General features: G+C 43.7%; 2 protein-coding genes across 2 annotated transcripts; one reads left to right on the top strand and one right to left on the bottom strand.

Annotated features, from left to right (window-relative positions):
• Positions 1-3,544: 3,544 nt before the first annotated feature.
• Positions 3,545-5,364, bottom strand: LOC100673204 (C-C motif chemokine 4). Its single transcript, XM_003414558.3, has 3 exons — positions 5,202-5,364; positions 4,551-4,665; positions 3,545-3,946 (listed from the first exon to the last, which is right to left on the bottom strand). Exons 1-3 carry the CDS (start codon positions 5,275-5,277, stop codon positions 3,859-3,861), a joined length of 279 nt encoding a protein of 92 aa, XP_003414606.1. The 5' UTR covers positions 5,278-5,364; the 3' UTR covers positions 3,545-3,858.
• Positions 5,365-14,495: 9,131 nt separating this feature from the next.
• On the top strand, positions 14,496-16,536 carry LOC100655749 (C-C motif chemokine 3-like). Its single transcript, XM_003414358.3, has 3 exons — positions 14,496-14,665; positions 15,332-15,446; positions 15,868-16,536. Exons 1-3 carry the CDS (start codon positions 14,590-14,592, stop codon positions 15,989-15,991), a joined length of 315 nt encoding a protein of 104 aa, XP_003414406.1. The 5' UTR covers positions 14,496-14,589; the 3' UTR covers positions 15,992-16,536.
• The last annotated feature ends 6,485 nt before the right edge of the window (positions 16,537-23,021 follow it).

Here is a 23,021-nt window from a genome sequence, read left to right on the forward strand (position 1 = left end):
ACACTGTGAAGAATGGGAATTCCAGAACACTTAATTGTGCTCATTAGGAACTTTTACATAGATCAAGAGGCAGTTGTTCAGATGGAACAAGGGGATACTGATTGGTTTAAAGTCAGGAAAGGTGTGGGTCAGTGTTATATTCTTTCACCACACCTATTTAATCTGTACGCTGAGCAAATAATCCGAGAAGCTGGACTATATGAAGAAGAACAGGGCATCAGGATTGGAGGGAGACTCATTAACAGCCTGTATTATGCAGATGACACAACCTTGCTTGCTGAAAGTGAAGAGGACTTGAAGCACTTACTAATGAAGATCAAACACCACAGCCTTCAGTATGGATTACACCTCAACATAAAGAAAACAAAAATCCTCACAACTGGACCAATGAGCAACATCATGATAAACGGAGGAAAGATTGAAGTTGTCAAGGATTTCACTTTACTTGGATCCACAGCCATGGAAGCAACAGTCAAGAAATCAAAAGACGCATTTCATTGGGTAAATCTGCTGCAAAGGACCTCTTCAAAGTGTTTAAGAGCAAAGATGTCACCCTGAAGACTAAGGTGCGCCTGACCCAAGCTGTGGTATTTCCAATTGCGTCATAAGCACGTGAAAGCTGTACAATGAATAAGGAAGACCAAAGAAGAGTTGACGCCTTTGAATTGTGGCGTTGGCGAAGAATATTGAATATACCACGGACTGCCAAAAGAACAAACAAATCCATCTTGGAAGAAGTATAGCCAGAATGCTCCTTAGAGGCAAGAACGGCGAGACTGCATCTTACATATTTTGGACATGTTGTCAGAAGGGATCAGTCCCTGGAGAAGGACATCATGCTTGGCAGAGTACAGGGTCAGTGGAAAAGAGAAAGACCCTCAATGAGGTGGGTTGACACAGTGGCTGCAACAATGAGCTCAAGTGTAACAACGATTGTGAGGATGGCACAGGACCGGGCAGTGTTTCATTCTGTCCTGCAGAGGGTCACTATGCATCAGAACAGACTCGACGGTACCTAACAACAACAACAACATGCCTATGAATAAACATGAATCTTTTCCTGCCCAAAAACTTTTAAAAACCCAGGCAAGCCTTTTGTTCTGTGAGACCAGGGTAAGCGTAGCTTAGGCCCTCCTTGTCCCCACTTGCAAGCCTCTTCAATAAAGCTTTCCTCATGTGGAAAACCCCCCGTGCCTTACCTGCTCACTCTTGACGAGTGATAGAGGCACGAACCTTGTTCAATTCCAGCAACACCTCTGCTCTCTCAAATAAGGACATTTGTGATTATACTGGAAACGCTGGTGGTATACTGGTTAAGAATTCAGCTGCTAACCAAAAGGCTGAGGGTTTCAATCCATGAGGTGCTCCTTGGAAACGCTATGGGACAGTTCTACTCCATCCTATAGAGTCAATATGAGTCAGAATCCACTCAACGGCAACTGGTTTGGTTGTGGTTTTGGTAATTACGTTCAGGATAAACCTGAGTACCCAGGATACTCTTCCCGTCTCAAAATCCTCCACTTGGTCACATTTGCAAAGTTCACTTCGCATGTAGGGTAACATTCACAGGTTCCAGGGCATGGATGTCTTGGGGCCCATTAGTTCAGCCTACCACAGTGATGTACACCTTGTCTCAGGCCTCAGGGTCATCCAGCCTATTGCCCACCCCCTCCCTCAGAATAGGCTTGTGTATCTTTCTGCAAAGACTACGCCCTAACCTTCTAACCCACCCCACTTCCTTCTCCTTTCACTCCCTTTAAAACCAAAAAAAAACCAGTTGCCATCGAGTCAATTACGGCTCATGGCAAGCTCATGTGTTTCAGAGTAGAACTGTGCTCCACAGGATTTTAAAGACTGACTTTTTGGAAGCAGAAAGCCAGGCCTGTCTTCTGAGGCACCTCTGGGTGGGTTCAAACCATCAGCATTTTGGTTGGTAGTAGATTGCTTAACCATATGTGCCACCTAGGAACTCCTCGCTCTCTTTCAAAAGAAAAAAAAAATCCCATTGCCGTCGAATCAATTCCGACTCATCCACCCTATAGGACAGAGTAGAACTGCCCCATAGGTTTTCCAAGGAGTGGCTGATGAATTCAAACTGCCAACCTTTTGGTTAGCAGCCAATCTCTTAACCACTGCCTAGGACAACACCATCCAATAGAACTTTCTGTGATGATGGAAATGTTCTACATCTGCACTGTCCAGCATGATAGCCACTAGCCATTTGTGGCTACTAAGCAGTTGAAATGTGACTAGTGTGACAAAAGAACTTAATTTTTAACTTTATTTGATTTTAATTAAATCTAACTGGAATTTAAGTAGCCAAGTGTAGCTAGCAGTTAACAAATTGACCAGCTCTGTACTAGGAAAATGGAAGCAGAAGCTAAGAGTAGTCAATTTCTTTGCTTTTAGCTCCTGCTCACGTCTGTTTGGATCAGTTCTATCCTCTCTCTCCTTTTCCCATTCCCTGCTGAGCCTTAAGGAGGTTTCTACACGAGCCTTGGGATGATGCAGGTGGCTAAGGGCAAGACAAGAAAGAAGCTATGTTTGTTGGCCCCAGGAAAGTACAGACCCCCCAGTTCTGCTTTTGAATCAGACCAAGAGCACTCAAGTTATTTCAAGGTGACCCCCTCCTCACCCTTCTCCCACAATGGATCGCCCTTTTGGGAACCACAGAGGTATGTCACTGGTGAAGGTATACAGGAAAGGATACTAATCTGGAGATGTCACTGGCTGGAGCCTTGCTCTGTTACAGACTTGGAGTGACGTCTGGAGAGTCACTTCTCCATCTCTGGCCTTCAGTTTCCCTACCATGAGAGGGTTGAACCAGATGGTCCGAGAGGCTCCTCTCTGCTTTAATAGACTACAGTCTTATGTCCATGAATTAAGTCTCTATTGTGCATGTAATTACATTTCACAGCCATGCTCCCTGATTCATGTCGTAGGATGCTCAGATTGAAGGATTATTATGTAGATATGGCTTTAGGTTACTCTTGCAACACTCCAGGACGAAAAAATGTTCATTTCTCTGTCCTCATGATAATACTTCATATTAGCTTGGGCTTGTCCTCATGCTAATGCTTCACATTTGCTTGGGCTTTAGAGTGCTGATCCATTGACTAATTAGATTTTCATGAATCCCAGGAGTGCAAGACGCTGTTCCCATTTTAAGAGAAAAAACTGAGGCTCAGAGAAGTAAGGAGAGAAAGTTCAAGGTACCAGGCTCCATGATGGGTGATTTACATATCGCCCTATGAAAACACTTTGAAGTGGATAATATTATCCCCACTTTTTTGTTGTTGTTAGGTGCCATTAAGTCAATTTGGGGCTCATAGCGACTCCACGAGACAGTGTAGAACTGCCTCATACGGTTTTCTAGGCTGTAATCTTTACCGGAACAAATCACCAGGCCTTTTCTCCCCCAGAGTGGCTGGTGAGTTTGACCTGCAGACCTTTCAGTTAGCAGCTGAGCACTTAACCATTGCACCTCACAGTACCAGGCAATTCCCTTCACCCCAAACCAAATTAAAACCACAAAGAAACTGTCTACATTTTTTTTTTAAGTTTTATTATGAAAACACATGGATTCAAATTATGTCACTCATGTATTCTCTGCAATAGCAGAAAAATAGTTAGTGGTGGACCATCCCCATGGGGGACATGTGTCCCTCAGCAAAGCAAACATAAATAATAACAATACTAAAAAATACAGTAACACAGCACATAGTAAATATCACATTAAGAGAAGGAACAGGGAATGCTGAGAGGAGTCTTCAGCGTGGAGAGGATGTGTCTCACTGAGAAGTGTCAGGGCCCAGGTGCTCTTCTCTGGAGACTTACTGCTCTCAGGCCTGGAGTGGCTCAGTTCAGTTCCAGGTCATCCATGTACTCCTGGACCCAGGACTCACTGGGGTTGGCACACACTTGCCTGCCCCTTTTGGTCTGGAATCTAGAGAATGAGAGGTGGGCAGGTTAAACTCCCATGGAAACTTGAGGACATCTGGTACTAATCCTTGCCTATAGCAGACATCTCCCTATTGAGTATTATCACTGATGCTTTATATTGAGCCGTTCTAGTGATGGAGGTCCTGGGTGTGGCACTGGAATCAGACTCCCTGTTACTTACTACACTTTGGACTCCATTGTGACTCAGGGGTTTCCCAGATGAGGAATCAGTGAGTCTCGAAATTAATATGGATGCATCCTCCCACTCCCTACTACCCCTAACAACAACTCTTGTACATGTTTTCTAGCATGATTCAAGAAATCAGTTCACATCTTATGTGACCTTTTTTAACTTTCCCTAGTTTCCTGATGTCTGGCTAACTTCCTTCCAGGAACCCTCTCTTCTCCCTTGGCTCCACCCAGCCCCTACAGGACTCAACAAGTAACCTCGTGATCTGTTTCGTCACTTCTCCCTGGACACCAGGACTTCAGCTCTGAGACTCACCTCCCTGGTGCTTCATCCCCCACTGCCATCCCAGATAGGCCCCCTTTCCGCTCTTCCTACTCTCACCTTTGTCTCCCAGGGGAACCCAGGGGTTGATACTCACACCACAGCTGGATTGGAGCAGAGGCTGCTGGTCTCATAGTAATCGATCACAAAGTTGCGAGGAAGCTGCCGTACGGTATAGGAGAAACAGCAGGCAGTAGGAGGATCTGAGCCCACTAAAAGGAAAGGACTGGGTGAGATCAAAGCACTACACAGGAGCTGCTTAGTTATAGCATTCCTGTGGAGCTACCAGAACCACAAATATGGCCCCTTGCATACAATCCCACCCACTCTGAGTGGGTGTCTTATTTTGAATAGAGGATCCTCAGAGAAGATCATGGAAGAATTCTAAAAGATTGGAGCTGGATTGAGTCTCAGAGCTAATGGCCAACTCCCTTCATTTTACAGATGTGGAAACCAAGGCACAGAGAAGGACAGGGACTTGATTGAACAACTAGTTAGAAGGAGAGACAATTCTTCAGCCTGACTTCTAGCACCATCCTTTTTGTCCTTTTTGTTCCCAATTGTTTCTTTAAAAACAAACCAAAACAAAAAACAGGAACTTGAGTCTTACTGAATTTCTACTAAAATCTAAGTTTAACAGCAGACTATTTGGAATCTTCCAGTTCCCACTGTTGGACCAGCCACAACAAGATAAGTGGGCTCTGCATACACACTGACTCTAGAAATAGCAGCCTAAGGGCAGACTTACTTGGTGCTGAGAGGGCTGGAGAGCAGAAGGCAGCCACCAGCACGAGGAGAGAAAGGACAGCCACACAGAGCTTCATAGTCTTGGCTGAGGAGAGGCTTTCCAGAAGCTGAAACTGCAGAGCTCAGAAGCTTCAGAATTCAGACTGTGTCCTGTGATGATACTGAGTTGGAAATCCCTCTTTATAGGGACTTTGGGGCCTTGGAGGAAGGTGGGGGCACAGGAGAGTGAGTGGAATTTCCAGAGTATAGATGATGTCATGGTGCCAAAAGGAAATTGAAGCTAGCTGAGAGTGAAGAGCTTCTAACAGCTTCTCTTCCTCAGGGCAATGTCATCATAGAGGAAAGAAGAGGGAGGTAGTGGAAAAAAGTAGACTGCACCCCAGAGGGAAGTGGTACACCAAAGGCAGTGACTGAGACTGCAGAGAAAATTTCAAACCCCAGAGGAAGACTGACGTTCACACCTTCTAGAAGGGCCTTGTAGACAAGAGTTGTGAAGCCACATGATGAGTTTGATCATTGGCTTTTGCTTCATAACCACTTGTTTACTTATCTTTGACTCATGGAGTTAAAATGTTTCATTTATAAAGGTCCTAACAACAATTCCGTGTTCACACCAGTGAAATTATAAACTGAGAATAAAAGGGACTTGTGTCCATGTGTTTAACCAAATCAGTTACCTCCAAGATTGAGGTCATTTTTAAGTAATAGTCAATAGAGAACGATAGCAGATGCCCCTTGAATACACAACCAGGAAAGTACTCACTTTCTCTAGAGAAACTTCTCCTACCTTCTTCCAACAGAGTCATGTATCCTCCATGCTCCTACAACCCTGAAGCTAAGTCCATCACATCACCCATCACATATATATCTATTTATTTGATTGTCTCCCCCTCTAGATAGCGAGCTCTTCCATGCACAAACTGTACTATCCTTATCTCTGCAAAGACAGCAGGTGTTCAATAACTACTTGGTTAATAAAGGTCCAAAGGGAGTATGTATAACATGGATTTAGGATGTGTACCCCATTTAGTCAAATGAAGAAAGAATGAACTGAGTATTCTGACACTCTATCCAAAATGTGATTCCACCAGCCCAGAGCAGGTGGTAATCTCTCTCCTCCCTCTGCCCTCGGCTCACAGCTCAGTGGTTTTATGGCAAGGGATACTATTCTAAGACTCAACCTTTTCCAGCTCAGGGTGGAGAGGTGACAGCAAGAGTCAGCCATGGTTCCAGGAACTCTATGTGCATTCTGGGGGCCACCCCCTCACTCCTAAGCAGAGAGAGCTCTTCACTTCCCCTCATTCTTGTACTACAGAGGTTTCTCCTTCCCACACTTTTGACTGGCACTGCACTCATAACTCTGTTCTGCACTCTTTCACATCGTTTTCTCATTTTTTCCTCCCAGTCTCCCCAAGCTGCAGGCAGGACCAACAGCCACAGCAGTAAAATGGCCTTGCAGTGCAGAGGTTCTCCTACTTTTCATTTCCCCTAGCACAGCCACAGCCGTGGTTTTGTCTGATCCCAATCCATTTTGTCATTGTACAGATTAGGAAAGATAAACCTAGAGAAATTAAAAGACTTGACCAAGGTCACACAGGATGTGTGTCAAGACTCAAGGACTTCCAACTCCTGGTCCAGAGAAGGCCAGGCTCACTCTACAGAGATAACCCTCCGAGATCGCACTTGGAGGGAATCTCCAAAGGTACCAGACTCTCTGAAGAGATTGCTAAACTGATGAGGAACAGAAAACAGAGATAGTCAATCTGGATATCCTGGCCTCTCCTGTAAGGACTTGGACTGAGATTCATGAGTGTCAAGAGAGTACTGGCCATTGGTCCCAGGAGCACTAGGAGGTAGAATTTCCAGAACCCAGGAATTCTTTGGGAGCTAATGTTGAGGCTGAAATCCAAGGAGAACTGGAACACATGGTCATTTTGCCAAGATAATAAACCAAGAAGAAGGAAATCCTGTGGTTTTGCCAAGATGGTAGCCAAATCACTTGCGGAAATGGGAGCAGAAATTGGGTCATGGAATGAAAAATAAATACACAATTTCCCAAAGCTCAAGATTCAGGATGAAGTCCACAGGGCACCAGTAACCACCACACTCCACTTTCTGCCAGCTCTCCCCGCTATTCCTAAGGTGGAAATGGGCCTTGGTCTACTGCCACAGTCTGCTCTCTGGCTATCAGGGGAGGAGGTCAGTGACTTTGTTACTGTTGTTGTTAGGTGCCATCAAGTCAGAGTTGACTGATGAAGATCAAAAACTACAGCCTTCGGTATGGATTAACCTATGTACACCAGAATGACACGCTGCCCAGTCCTGCGCCTTCCTCACAATCATTATGCTTGAGCCCATTGTTGCAGCCACTGTGTCAATCCATCTCATTGAGAGTCTTTCTCTTTTTCGCTGACCCTCTACTTTACCAAGCATGATGTCCTTCTCCAGGGACTGATCTCTCCTGATAATTTGTCCAAAGTAAGTGAGACGTAGTTTCGCCATCCTTTCTTATAAAGGAGTATTCTGTCTGTATTTCTTCCAAGACAGATTTGTGTATTCTTTTGGCAGTCCATGGTATATTCAATCTTCTTCATCAACACCATAATCCAAAGGTGTCAATTCTTCTTCAGTCTTTCTCATTCATTATCCAGCCTTCACATGCATATTGAGGTGATTGAAAACACCATGGTTTGGGTCAGGCGCAATTTAGGCTTCAAGGTGACATATTTGCTTTTTAACACTTTAAAGAGGTCTTTCGCAGCAGATTTGCCCAATGCAATACATCCTTTGATTTCCTGACTGTTGTTTCCATGGGCGTTGACTTTGGATTCAAGTAAAATGAAGTCCTTGGCAACTTTAATCTTTCCTCCATTTAGCGTGATGTTGCTTATTGGTCCAGTTGTTAGGATTTTTTATTTCTTTATGTTGAGGTGTAATTCATACTGAAGGCTGTGGTCTTTGATCTTTGTCAATAAGTGCTTCAAGTCCTCTTCACTTTCCACAAGCAAGGTTGTGTCATCTGCATATTGCAGGTAGCTAATGAGTCTTCCTCCAATCCTGATGCCTCTTTCATCTTCATATAGTCCAGCTTCTTGGATTATTTGCTCAGCATACACATTGAATAATCGACTTTACCAAAAACCATTAGGGAGTGTTAAATTCCTGAAACAATAGTAAGACCTTACAGTATTTGTTGAGCTCAAGAAAAATTCCAGTATTCCTTATGAAGTTTCTTGAAAGATATTTTGAATACAGAATATAGTCAGTGTCTGAATAGATGTGGGAGATGAGGCAGAGGGGACTGAAACGTGACTCCCAGGTTTCAGGTGTGGAAGCTTGGTAGGAAGAGATGCTTATTTCTGACCAGAGAATACAGAATGAGGAGTGATTGTGGAGGAAAGGGGCTGACCCAATACCAAGATACACACACAAAAATGGCAAAATCTCAAGATAGGAAACAAGGGCCTGGCTGCAGAAAGAAGGGGCTGCGTCAACAAGACACGGTCTCTCCAGGGCACTCTAGGATGCTGGAAGGGTGACCCCAGGATGTTGTCTCCACCTCCATGAAAGGTGGAGCCAAACCTGGTGCAGCCTGACTATGGGGAACACACCTGAACAAGGGTGGCCAAGGCTAGGTCAAACAAGGAAATCACTATCAATAGATCCCTCCATGGAGCCACTGCTACCAAAAGAAACAAGCTAAGATGGACAACAGAGAAGGTGGAGCTGAAGGGCCAGAAACTGGAAGGAAAGCAATTCAGGAGGGTAGGGCATGGGAACGAGGGTGCGCAATGAGGAGGCCAGCACAGTACAAGGCAGTGAAGGTGGAGCCAGAATTCCCTGGACCTATGGCCAGGATGCTCTGCTGGGCTGAAGTGGGGCTTCAAAGAGAGGCTGGAATGAACCGGAAAGCTAGGACACAACTCAGAGCCCCTCTGTGATAAAGGGTCCACACTGTTGCCTGCTGGCTACTTTTTGTCACCACCATCTAAGGTATCTTGGATGGTCCCCCAAAGATCAAGACCTTGACACTCTGGCTTTTGGCCCTTTTCTTCCCATTAGTATTTCAACCGCATAGTAGGACTTTGGTCGTAACATATACTATTAGTCAAATAATTAATTCATTCACTAAATATTTATTAAACACCACTATGTGTCAGGACTGTGGTTATTGGTCATACACAGACGTAGAATTTACCCTCGTCAATGAAAGTATAAAATTGACCAATTCTACTGAGATTTCTTAGGATTCAAATTTCGTCTGTGTGACCTGAGACCATTCATTTTACCTGGGCAACATCAGGTTACCACCTAGGAAATATCTAAGTTCCTTCCAACTCAACTACTTTATATAATTCATTCAACATTTGTATACTAGATACACACTCCTCATGTGATTATGTTATCTTCCAACCCAAGTAAAAACACATATGACAAAGGGCTGTTCCTTGGTTTGGGGATTGATATGGAAAGTCTTAAACAGTAAGATAGAATTATAGGGAGCCCTGGTGGCAAAATGGTTAAGTGCTTGGCTGCTAACCAAAAAGTCTGCAGTTCAAACCCACCAGTGGCTCCAAGGGAGAAAAGACCTGGCAATCTGCTCCCATAAAGATTACAGCATAGGAAACCGTATGGGGCAGTTCTACTCTGTCCTATACGGTCGCTATGAGTTGGAATCAACTCAACAGCACACAACAACAAAGATAGAATTATATATTCAATAAATCACTTTTAATTAACAAGAGCAAAATTGTAAGAAATAGAGACTGTCAGGAACTTCATCAAGTTATAGTTACCATGTGCTAGGATTTAGGAGTTTTAAATCAACAGGACATGGTCTGAACTTTTGAGGAGAAAAACTAGGTAATTAAATAGTTTCAACACAATGTGGCAAATGCTGTAATCCTAGAGCTAGATAGTAAGATCCAGGATTAAAAAGTGTCTGATTCAGCAGTTTCCATTTCCTTCTTCTCCCTCCCCCAGACTCGTGTAAGCCAGCTCTCTGAAACTGAATCACGAGTGTGAAGGGGGATCCCCAAGAAGAGAGTGAAGGAATACCAACTTGGTATTAATCAAGAACCGGAGGCAGAGGGGGGCAGGGTGAGAGAAGGAGGCATTGTCTATGATCTAGAGTTTCCGATGAAACAAGTAACAGAGACCTCTTTATTTGCAACTGACAGTAAGGAGGGAGGATACCTGGATGCTAAAGCCTCAAGGAAAATTGCCACTGTCCCAGATCTTGCCTTTGCTTTGCCTTCCTCACAATCAGCCTTTAGCAACCATAGGGATGGAAAGGAAACAGAGTCTGTGAGCTTAAAGTAACTCTACAGATACAGGAAGAACAAGAATTCTTAAGGTGTGATCTTGCTTTGCTTATGTCTAATTTTCTCCATTTTTCTCTGATACGTAACATGTCAATTCTACTCCCATTTGGAGGAACTTAAGACCTTCTCTGGTGTGGACTTAATTTAGCTTCATCATCCACATTCTCCCTCACTACTCTGCAGCTATGCTAAACTATTTACTCTCCCCTCTGAGCTGCCATTTCACACCTCTGACTCTGTCAGCTGAACTGCCACTTCCCACCCCATCTATATACGTTCCCATCCTGTGTATCTTTCAAGACCCAACCAAAGTTCTATCACTTCCGTCAAGCCCTCCCTGGTCCTCCTGTGAGGGGTCATTTCTCCCTCCTCTGGCATTCTGAGATTTCATTTATTCCTGTCCTAGGAGTCTTAGCTCTTTCTGCTTTGTGCTGTGGTTACTTGCTCACATAGTAACAAGAAATAACAAGTAACAAGAAGAAATTAAAGCTGCAATTATTTCATTCTACTTGAATCAACTACCAATGTCCATGGAAACAGCAGTCAAAAAAATTGAATGAAGTATTGCATTGGGCTGTAAAAGACCTCTTTAAAGTTTTTAAAATGCCAAGTGTCATTTGATGACTAAGGTGAGCATGACCCAAGCCATGGTCTTTTCTATCACCCCATATGAACACAAAAGTTGGTCAATGACAAAGGAAGATAGAAGAAGAATTGATGCATTTACTGGAGTGTTGGCAAAGAATATTGATATACTGTGGCTTGCCAAAAGAATAAACGGATCAGCCTTAGACGAATTACAAACAGAATGCTCTTCAGGAGCGAGGATGGTGAGACTTCAGCTTGCTTACTTTGGACATGTCATCAGGAAGGATCAATCTCTAGAAAAGGACATCAAAGTTGGTAAAGTAGAAGGTCAGTGAAAACAGGGGAAACCCTGAATGAGATGGCTTGTCACAGTAACAACAATAATGGATTCAAACATACCAATGATGATGAAGATGGCACAGGACAGTGCAACGTTTTGTACTATTATACATAAGATCTCTCCGAGTCCAGAGCTGACTCCAAGGCAACAAACTACCATACCAACACCTGTCCCTACTAGACTAGACTAGGGACATCTAGAAGGCAAAAGCCAATAAAAATAAAAATAAGTAAATCATTATAAATGAAATATATGCTTATTAATTATATAAAAATATAATAAAAGATGGAAAAGAAAAAATTCATAATTAGATTTAGCTAAGGAACTAGAGTACTCCATTATCTTGGCCCTTGTCTCTACTGGTGATGCTGTAAATGTTTTGAAATAAAATAAATTTGTTCATAAATGTGTGCGCTGACCACGAAGGTAATACATTGTCACTAAATAAAATAAGAAAAATCCGTAAAAAGAGAAAACCAAGGAAATTAATTACCCATAAACCTATCACACAAATATAAGCACAATTAATGCATTAGGCCATTTATTTCTGATGCTTTTTATTTTTTCCATGCCTGTTGTTGTTATTATTAGGTGCCATCAAGTTGGTCCTGATTCATAGTGACCCTATGAACAACAGAATAAAACACTGCCCAGTCCTGCACCGTCCTCACAATCGTTATTATGCTTGAGCCCATTTTTGCAGCCACTGTGTCAATCCATATCCTTGAGGGTCTTCTCTTTTTTGCTGACTCTCTATCAAGCATGATTTCCTTCTCCAAGGACTGGTCCCTTCTGATAACATGTCCAAAGTAAGTGAGACAAAATCTCACCATCCTAAGGAGCATTCTGGCTGTATTTCTTCCAAGACAGATTTATTCGTTCTCCTGGCAGTCCACGGTATATTCAATATTCTTTGCCAACACCACAGTTTGAAGGCATCAGATTTTCTTCAGTATTTGTTATTCATTGTCCAGCTTTCACATGCATGTGAGGTGATTGAAAATACCATGGCTTGAGTCAGGCTTACCTTAGTTCTCTTTGCTTTTTAACACTTTAAAAAGGTCTTTTGCAGCAGATTTGCCCAGTGTAATACTTTCCTTTGATTTCTTGGCTGCTGCTTCCATGGGTGTTGATTGTGGATCCAAGTAAAATGAAATCCTTGACAACTTCAATCTTTTCTCTGTTTATCATGATGTTGCTTACTGGTCCAGTTGTAAGGATTTTTGTTTTCTTCACATTGAGGCGTAATCCATACTAAAGGCTGTAGTCTTTAATCTTCACTAGTAAGTGCTTCAAGTCCTCTTCACTTTCAGCAAGCAAGGTTGTGTCATCTGCATAACTCAGGTTGTTAATGAGTCTTCCACCAATCCTGATGCCAAGTTCTTCAAATAGTCCAGTTTCTAGGATTTTTTGCTCAGCATACAAATTGAACAGTATAGCGAAAGAACAAAACCCTGATGCACACTTTCCCAGATTTTAAACCACATAAAAAAAAAAAAAAAAAAAACCACATAGTATCCCCTTATTCGGTTCAAACAGCTGCCTGATGGTCTATGTACAGGTTCCTCTTGAGCACAATTAAGTGTTCTGGAATTGCCATTCTTTGCAATATTATCCAAATTTGTTATGATCCACACAGTCGAATGCCTTTGCATAGTCCACAAAACACAGGTAACCACCTTTCTGGTATTCTTTGCCTTCAGCCAAGATCCATCTGACAGCAGCAATGATATCCCTCATTCCACATCCTCTTCTGACCCTGGCTTGAATTTCTGGCAGCTCCCTGCTGATGTACTGCTGCAACCGTGCCTAGGGCTTAAACAAATCTATGTGGTTACAATATCTGTGTGTGTGTGTGTGTGTGTGTGTGTGTGTGTGTGTGTGTGTGTATTTATATACATCCATGGGAGTCCCTGGGTAGTGCTTAGCTGCTAACTGAAAGGTTGAAAGTTTGAGGCCACCCAGAGGTGCTTTGGAAGAAAGCCTAGCAATCTACTTTTGAAAAATCAGTGGTTGAAAACCATATGGAGAACAGTTCTACTCTGGCACACATGGGGTTGCCGTAAGTCAGCAACGACTCAATGGCAGCTACAACATATCAATGCACGTATACTCATATACATTTGTCGAATTCTTCCTCTTGTATTATTTGCACAATTTTCCATCCTGCTCTTTTTTAACAATTTACACTATGAGTATATTTATGCTATTCACTTCATTAATTTTAAGGGTTTAATTATAAATAATCCAGTGGATATGGAGTAATTGGCTTTAGCACTCCTTGATAGTGGAAAATTTTGGTTTCTATGTTTTAGCGTTATAAATAAGACCGGGTCAGATGTCTTTGTGTTTGAAGATGCCTCTGTAAATGGGTTCGTTTCCTTAAAACTTTTTCCTAGAAATATTTCTTCTGGGTTAGCAAGTATAAATATTTTTAGGCTCGTGATAAGTATGGAACACCCACATCTAGTATTTTTATCTTTATGATCCTCAGCTAATGCCTAACGCAGTGCCCTTAGTGACTCAGTGACTGTTTGGTCAATGCACAAATGACTGAACTGTGACTTGCTTCCTGTTCCTCTAGCCGGGAATTCCTAACCCAGTGCCTTTCGTCCAGGGGAGGCTAGGACCATAGCCCACAGCATCATCGCATCTGCCACCTCCCTCCACGTGATTAGAGAGGTTGAGGAAGCACAGAAATTTCAGCTTTGAGGGAAAGAAAGGGGCTGGCGAGTTCATGTATACCAGTACTTACGAAAAAAGCTCCGCTAAGAATAGCCCCGGATTTACACACACCCCTTTCCTCCCGCTCACGAGCGAAACTATTTCCCCAAGAGAAACCAGAACAAGTCATGAGTGGAGGCCTGAGACATCCCGTTCAGAGATGCTATTCTTAGACATCCTGAGCCCTGTGGTCTCCAGGGACCCTGCGTTGTGCAACACTCAGTATGACAGTACCACTATGCTGAAAAATTTCCTCCCTCACCCCCAATTTCCATTTCCCCATTAGCCAGGGCTGCCTATAAAAAGCAGAGGAGATGGCATCGGACTCCAGAAGGAGCAAGTGGTAGTGAGGAACCAGCCCCAACTCCGCTCTCCTGACACTCGGACCCACTCTCCTGTCTCTGCTCACCACCATGAAGGTCCCTGTGGCGGCTCTTGCCATCCTCCTCTGCATCGCGGCCCTGTGTACCCACGTCTTCTCTACACCAAGTGAGTCTGTGTGTTGAAAGCCCCGAGAGAAACTAGAGAACTTTTTAAAGGGTTATAAAACATCTCGGTCTATTTGTTTAAGACTTATTTTTATCGTTATAAAGGGGTCTTAGCTATTCTGGTATCCTGATCTGAGGTTCAGGGTGGCATAGGGGAATTAGGGTCCCATTTTACAGATGGCAAAATGGTAGCCTAAATAAATGAGTTCCACAAGAAGCAGAATCCAGGCCTGGTTACTTCCTAGTGGTGTCTTCCAACCACTAACTCTCCCTAGGTCTACCCAAGAGTTCTGTCCCTTGAGTGTCTTAGGAGAGATGCCCAAGGTTTCTCTTTGGCTGGGGTATGACCTCTTGACCCTGATAAAATTCTCTGAAGGGAGATGAGATAAGAGAATACTCTACTTGGATATCTGAATTACATAAAGAGCCAAAATAGAGTGAAACAGAGTGAAAACAGAGTCCAAATGAAGACTCAAATAGAAAGAAGAATACAGACAGAAACAAAGAAAGAGGCCGGGACATTTCATCCCCCAACCCCCACCCCTGTGAATGAGGCTGTATTCCCCCTTGTCTTCCTCACCGTCTCAGGGGCCAGCCCTGGGAGAAGCTGCCTTGCTTTTTCTTCCAAGCTGTATGACTCAGGCTCATTCTGTTCCTTCTTCCACAGTTGGTGCCGACTCCCCAACCGCCTGCTGCTTCTCCTATGTCTCCCGGCAGATGAAATTCAAATCCATAACCGACTATTATGAGACCAACAGTCAGTGCTCCAAGCCCGGCATCATGTAAGTGCCAGTCTTCCTGTCCACCACTGGGGGAACATGGGAAGATCTGGGGTGAGGAGCATCTCCAAGAGCACACAGAGACCAGAGGATCCATCTGGGAAGACTCAGCCTTCTGGGAGTCTAGTAAATGTGCAGGAAACAGCCAGTCTCTGAGGTGGTCCTGACCTGGCCAGGGCCTTACAGAGTCAGGGAAGGCTACCCCAGACCAGAGGGAAGAGAAGGGAAGAAGGGAGTGGCATCAGGAGCCTCTGAGGGGCCCCCATGAGACAGTGAGAGAAGCTCACTGAAATAGGCAGATGATCCCTGAGAAAGTGGGCAGGCTCTGAGCTGCCAGGCACAGATAAGGATGAAGGAGCCACAGTGGACCCAAGATTCCCCTACTGTATTCCTCAGTGTTTAATCCTCCTGCCTCTCTCCACAGCTTCATAACCAAAAAAAACCAGCAGGTCTGTGCCAAACCCAGTGAGGCCTGGGTTCAGGAATACATCACCAACCTGGAACTGAATGCTACAAGGAGCCCAGTGACCTCTGTGGACAGACTGTAGAGCAGGGGCTCAAACCTCAGAAACATCCTTGAAGCCTACACAGCTAACTCTCCTACCAGCGGTGTATCTACGTAAAATAGCATCTATGGCAATTAGTTTTAAATTCCTGAATGACCTCTCACAACTGTTGATGGAAACTATGATAGCCAATAGATACTATTCATTGGCGCCCACCCACCCCCAGGTGGCACCCAGGGCACGTGCCCTATCTGCCATACCTTTGATATACCTCTGCTACGGCTGATGGACAAATAACCACACTATGGGACTTTTCTTAACTTAACTTTTAATTTATTTATACTATTTAATTTTTATTTAATTTTTGTAATTTATTTTCTCTACGGTACTGTGTGACTTGCTTGCTCCGATAGGACCCAGGATATGCTCTCCACCACCCCACCCTCACTTTTCATTCATACTGTGATTGGTAAGAATTGAGTGACTATCATTGGCTTGTTCTAGGCAGATGTTGTACCAAAGCCACCAGACTGACAAATAACCATTGGACACACTGAATAATAAAGATGCTCTTTTTAAAAAGTAAACCAGCATTGAGTTTGGTTTTGTTCTTCTGGCAAAGCTGGATCATGGGTTAAGGACAATGATGGCAAAGAATAGCAAGATGTGTGTCTTAGTTATCTAGTGCTGCTAAAACAGAAATACCACAAGTGGGTGGCTTTAATAAACAGAAATTTATTCTCTCACAGTTTAGGAGGCTAACAGTCCAAATTCAGGGCACTGGCTCTAAGGGAAGGCTTTCTCTCTCAGCTCTTGGGGAATGTCCTTGTCTCTTCAACTTCTGCCTTCTGATTCCATGGAGATCTCCATGTCTTTTGGCATCAATCTTCCCCTGGGTCTAGGAGTTTCTCAGCACAGGGACCCTGGATTCAAAGGACACACTTTGCTCCTGGCTCTTCTTTCTTGGTGGTAGTCAGGTTCCTCCTCTCTGCTTGCTTCTCTCTCCTTTTACCTCTTGTGAGATAAAAAGTGTGACTCAAGCAAGCGTGATGACTTGGGTAAGGATGGTGACTTAGGATACAGTCCAACCTAATCCTGCCTCATTAACATCACAGTTTAGGATTTACAACACAACACAAAATAGAGGATAATTACATCAGATCTCCAATGGAGGATAAGCACACAATGCTGGAAATCTTAGCCAAGTTGGCACATAGTTTAGGGGGATACAATTCAATCCATGACAATGTGGAATGGAGGGAAGTTGGGAGAAATTCAAGGGGGGCTACACAGTTACATCCACTTTACACAGAAGGCACGTTCCAGAACATTGAAACAGTTGAATATTTTATAAACCAAATCATAATTTGCATACTCTGGGGAAATTCACTACTTGAATAGATACCATGAAAAAGAGTATTCCATATTGCATATTTACAATAAATTAAACCTCCTGAATAATAATTGCTAACACTTTTTAGGCGTATTCTAGGCTGAGTGCTTTATATGCATTGTCCATTTAGTCCTCACAATGCAATAGACCAGCATAAAAAAAACCAAACCCACTGCTGTTGAGTCAATTCTGACTCTTAACGAACCGACAGGACACAGTAGAACTGCCCCACAGGGTTTCCAAGGCTGAAATTTTTACAGAAGCAAGTTGCCAGGTCTTTTCTCTCGTGGAGATGATGGTGGGTTCAAACCACCAACCTTAACAACTTAACCACTGCACCACCAGGGCTCCGTACACGTACTATACCAAACCAAAAAACCAAACCCATTGCCATCGAGTCGATTCTGACTCATAACGACACTATTGGTCAGAGTAGAACTGCCCCATAGGGTAGTTTCAAACTGCTGACCTTTTGGTTAGCAAATGAGCTCTTAACCACTGCACCACCAGGGCCCCTACAGTACTCTTAATATTCCCATTTGACAGAAGAGTTAACCAGAGCTCAGAGAGGTTAAACAATTTGGCCAAGATCACACAGCAAGTAAATGGTACAACTGAGATCCAAAACCACAAACTTTAACTACAGCCTGTGTTCTTAACCACTAGCCTAGCCCACTAGAAGTCTAGTAAATGTACAAGACATAGGGCATTTCAGAGTCTGAGACTTGACCGAGATCCGTGTTCAGCCCCTGGCAGTTCCTAGCTCTCCTCCCCGGGGAATATCCTCCCTAGACACACCTGAGATGTACTTTGGGGAAGATCCATTTCCTGGGGGCTGCCTACTTCCTGTCAATGTGAGTTAGGAGCCTGGGGTTTGCTACAGGTGTTGGGCAATCAAAGGCTCTTTAGGACCGGTCTTGTGGTTTCTGTGGCAATATAACTTCCTGCTAATGATCTTAGGCTTCGGGTTGATTTTTTTCTGATCGATTGCATAGGCTAAAACACCTGAAGCAGAGCTTGTCAAGTCATACATTTTGCATTTTAACTGTGGTTGGGAATGTGTAGGAGTCCCTCCACGATGCAAATGGTTAACATGCTCAGCTGCTAACCAAAAGGTTGGCGGTTCCAGTCCACCTAAGGATGCCTTGGAAGAAAGGCCCATGATTTAGTTCTGAAAAATTAACCATTCTGAAGACCCAATGGAGCACAGTTCTACTCTGACACAGGTGGGGTTATCATGAGTCAGAATCGATTCTATGGCATCTGGTTTGGGAATGTGAACTTCCTAGCACAGGCCTCTAAGGTCGCTATGAGTCGGAATTGACTTGAAAGCAATGGATTTTTGATTAGCACAGGTCTCAATACTGTATTGCCTCTACCTTTCAGGCTTCTGTTGTAAGACCTCTGCCTCCATCTTTTCCCCTGCTGGTGTAACACTAGCCTCAGGGGCAGAGGTGCTGATAATTTGATCCCTGATCCAAGGCCACGTCCCCCTGCACCTTCACAAAGAACTTGATTGTCCTCGTTAAGTAAGGAATATGACTATTTCAGAGGAGGGGATGGAAGAGGGAGCTACCGCTGAAATTGGACCCCAGGTTTATCTCCTATAAATCTCTTACCTCCCTGTTTCTGCTCACACTAGCTGTGGCTTGGAGTAGAAAATTTTGCATTTACAGCCTATTATGGGTTGAATTGTGACCCCAAAAAGATATGTAGAAGTCCTAAACTCCAGTACCTGTGAATGTGACCTTGTCTAGAAATCGGGTCTTTGAAGAGGTTATTTGTTAATATGAGATCATACCGGAGTAGAGTGGGCTGGAATCCGGTATGAATGGTGCCCTTATAAAAATAGGAGAAGAGACACAGTGGAAAAACAACCAGGTGAAAATGGAGGCAGAGATTGGAGTGATGCATCTACAAGCCAAGGAACACCAAGGATTGCCTGGCACCACCAGATGTTAGGAAGAGGCAAGAAGCATCTTCCCCTGGAGCCTTCAGAGAACACATGGATACCTTGACTTTGGGCTCCTAGCCTCCAGATCTATGAGATGAGACAAATTCTGTTGTTTTAAGCAACCCACTTTGTGGTACAGCAGCCATGGGAAACAAATACACAGCCCTTGGCACTCCAGATTACTGAGCACTCAGCCAGCAGGTTCACGGGCCTTTCTTAACAAAACTAAACTTTTTCCCTTTCCAATTTCACATGAGCCCCACTTTAACATATCCTAAACACTTTCCTAAAGGGCTTTACTGGTAGACGCAAGAATGATTAAACTCCAATACTTAGATTTTATTTTTCCTATCAAATTCCTTAATGCTGCAGCCTTAGCATTTGTCACTGGACGACAGTGCCACTGTGCCCAAAAGGCAGTTCCCACTCACAGCAGCAAGAGCAACGCTGGGCATCTATTAGAAATGCAAATTCTAAGCCTCCTCCCTTCACACCTACGGTATCAGAAACTCTGGAGGTAGAACTCAGGAATCTGTGTTTTAACAAGCCCCCAGGTAATTCTGATGCATACTTAAGTTTGAGAACCACTACCATTTAACAAGGACCCTTCGCGGCTGCTAACTGAAAGGTCAGGTGTCCAAACCTACCAGCAACTTCATGGAAGAAAAGACCTGGTGATCTGCTCCCACAACACTTACAGCCCAGGAAACCCTTTGGGGCGGTTCTACTCTGTCCTACAGGGTCACTACGAATTGGAATCAACTCTACAGCAAACAAGAACCATTCAACAAGGGAAACCTGGGTGGCACAAGTGCTGCACTACTAGTGAAAGGCTGGTGGTTAGAATCCACCGAGAATCTCCTCAGAAGACTTGGGATCTCCATGAGTGGGAAGACTTCATGGCAACACTGACAACATCAGCCATTTATCCCACCCTACCTCTTCAGCTCAGCTAATTGCACACTTCAGGGCCTGTTTCTTTTAACAGATCGTGTATCTCTGTACAGATATAGATCTCTGTATATCTCCAGATGGTAGTAGTTTCAAGGAGGAAACAAAACAATACCACCCAACTCAAAGAAGCTAGAATAAATAAACCTTGTGACCCTAAGACTGAAGGGCCCAAAGGTGACTCTGGCTTCAGGAAGATTGAAAGCAGCAGCCCTGTGGTATTAATTAATTTTTCTCTGCCTGATCTCCCTTCCGCGTGAGAGGTTCCCAGGATGACTGCTGGTACTTTCCATTGCTATATGAATCCTTGTTCATTTTCATCAGGGAAAGGAGAGCTTGTGTCCTCACTGGTTCTTTTGCATTTGACTGACTTAGTTCAGGAAAACAATTCCTAACTGGAGATGGGTTTCACTGGTTTATTTAAATTAATCAAGGCTCATGCCTGGATCTGTGGGTTGGATGAATTTCACAGAAATTTGAATTCTGAAAATTATAGAGAAAGGTGGCTTCCCAAAGGAAATTTGGGGTTCTGATATCAGGAAAACTATAATACAGATGCTGGGCAGAAAAAACATGTTTTCACTATAATGCATTTATCTTTTTCCTATTGATTTTTTTTTCTTGCTCTCTGAGGGGCACTAACCTTTTACATAAGTCTCTGGGTGGTGCAAACAGTTTGTACTTGGTTGCTAACCAAAAGGCTGGCAGTTCAAATCCATATAGTGACGCTGCACAGCCGTTGAAAACCCTATGAAGCGCAGTTCTACTCTGAAACACTTGGGATCATTATGAGTCAGAATCAGCAATGACACAGGTTAACCCTTCTTATGTGATGAGCATTTCTTCTCCTTTGCTTTCTAGCATTAGAAACTATTAGTCTTTCATTTTTAAAAAGATGCTGACGTGTGCATTTCCTATTGCCCTATAAATGACTATTGCCGAAATCTATGGCTAACGAGACATTAAGCTCCTCACAGTGTAAAAGTAACCACTGGAAAGTGGGGCTACACAGCCACTTCAAAACAGACTAAGAGGTTGTAGACTTGGCCCTACCACAATCACCTCCCGCCCCCTTTTATATAAGCAGAAGACTGGGGAAGGAAAAAATGTGGGAACTCTCAGAATAATGAGTCATCCATTGAGATTGTCCATACTGGGGAAGAGAAGAGAGTCCTTCAGTACTGGATGGATGAAGGGGTAGACCACAGGGGACAACACATACTTGCTTCTTCTGTTCCCCCTTTTTCCTGGAATGAGTGTCCAAAATTCACCTATCATGCCCTGGTGGCACAATGGCCAAGTGCTACGGCTGCTAACCAAAAGAGCTGGCAGATTGAATCCTTCGAAACTCTATGGGGCAATTCTACTCTGTCCTATAGGGTCGCTTATGAGTCGGAATCGATCTGGTGGCAACTTGTTTGTTTTGTTTTTGTTGTTGTTTTGATTACTATATGATATTGACCACACTCCCAGCTACTGGAGTGGGTCCTGATTAGAATAAGCCAATTCGCATCATGAGTTTTTTAAAACTTATCATTAAAACATAAGCGCTTCCCAAGTCATCACGTTGTTTATAAAGGCTGGCTAATATTCAATCAAGTGAACACACCATAATTTCCTTACGCATTCACATATTGTAAGCTATTTAAACTGGGTTCAATTTCAAACTGTTATAAATACGCTGGAGACTAAATGTTCCCATGCATAGACTTTTCTCCACATGTGAATTTATTGACATAAGAATCGATTCCTAGAGTTGGGCTTTCTTGGTCAAAGAGTAAGAAGCCAGAGCCACCTCTGTAACTTTTTGAAGTTCTTGAGCCATATTAGCTAGCATATCTAACATATCTTTGTGTCTTTTGCTTAGTGCACATTGGAGGTTCTAGATGAATCTGTCTTGAATGAGCATGTGTCTGAAAGGCTGGCTCCACTCCCAACGCTCCCATAGCCCAGGCTTTGCCAATACCCTCTGTCCATCTGGTGTGGTTCAAGCTGGGTCTTGCTACTCAAGACTGGTGGCATCATCACACATGTCACATCTACGCAGTTAGAGCAGCTGTGGAATAACATCAGAAATATCTGCTTTGCCTGGGGGAAACTATGACTACAGAGGTTTAGAGAGATGGAACTAGCTAAGTGTGGTCCCAGGCTGACACTAACATCTCGCCTTCTCTCACTGTGGAAACCACTTCCCTATAAACAGCCCCGATCAAGTGAGAAGTTGAACTATTCTTGCAAATACCCCGAACCTGTGGTTGCCCAAGGCCCTCTTTGCATGTACAAAACAGCAAGACAACACTGTGCTTAAAACTTCCTCTCTTGTCGCCCCCAGTTTCCACCTCCCCATGGTCCAGGGCTTCCCCATTAAGAGAAAGGGACGTTCCTGGAAACCCAGAAGGAGTTTGGCAATAGCAAGAGCCCAAACCCAATTTGCTCCATCCACATTCTTCAGCCCTCACTGTCCTCCTCACTATGCCTGCTGTACCCGAGCTTCTTCTCACCAGTCTGTGCTCCCTTCTGCCCTTTGCTCTTGTTCTCCCACTCACTGGCTGGGGTCAGGCAACATCGCCAAAGTCCTAGGAACAGAGATACCAAAACAAAAACCTGTTGCCATGGAGTCAATCCTGCCTCATGGTGACCCCATATGTTTCAGAGTAGAACTGAACTCCATAGGGTTTTCTTGGCTTTAATCTTAAAGGAAACAGGTTGCCAGGGCTTTCTTCCACAGTGCCACTGGGTAAGTTCAAATCGCCAATCTTTAAGTTAGTAGACTA

The sequence above is a fragment of the Loxodonta africana genome, chromosome 18 (assembly GCF_030014295.1).
Source record: "Loxodonta africana isolate mLoxAfr1 chromosome 18, mLoxAfr1.hap2, whole genome shotgun sequence".
Classification (NCBI taxonomy): domain Eukaryota; kingdom Metazoa; phylum Chordata; class Mammalia; order Proboscidea; family Elephantidae; genus Loxodonta; species Loxodonta africana.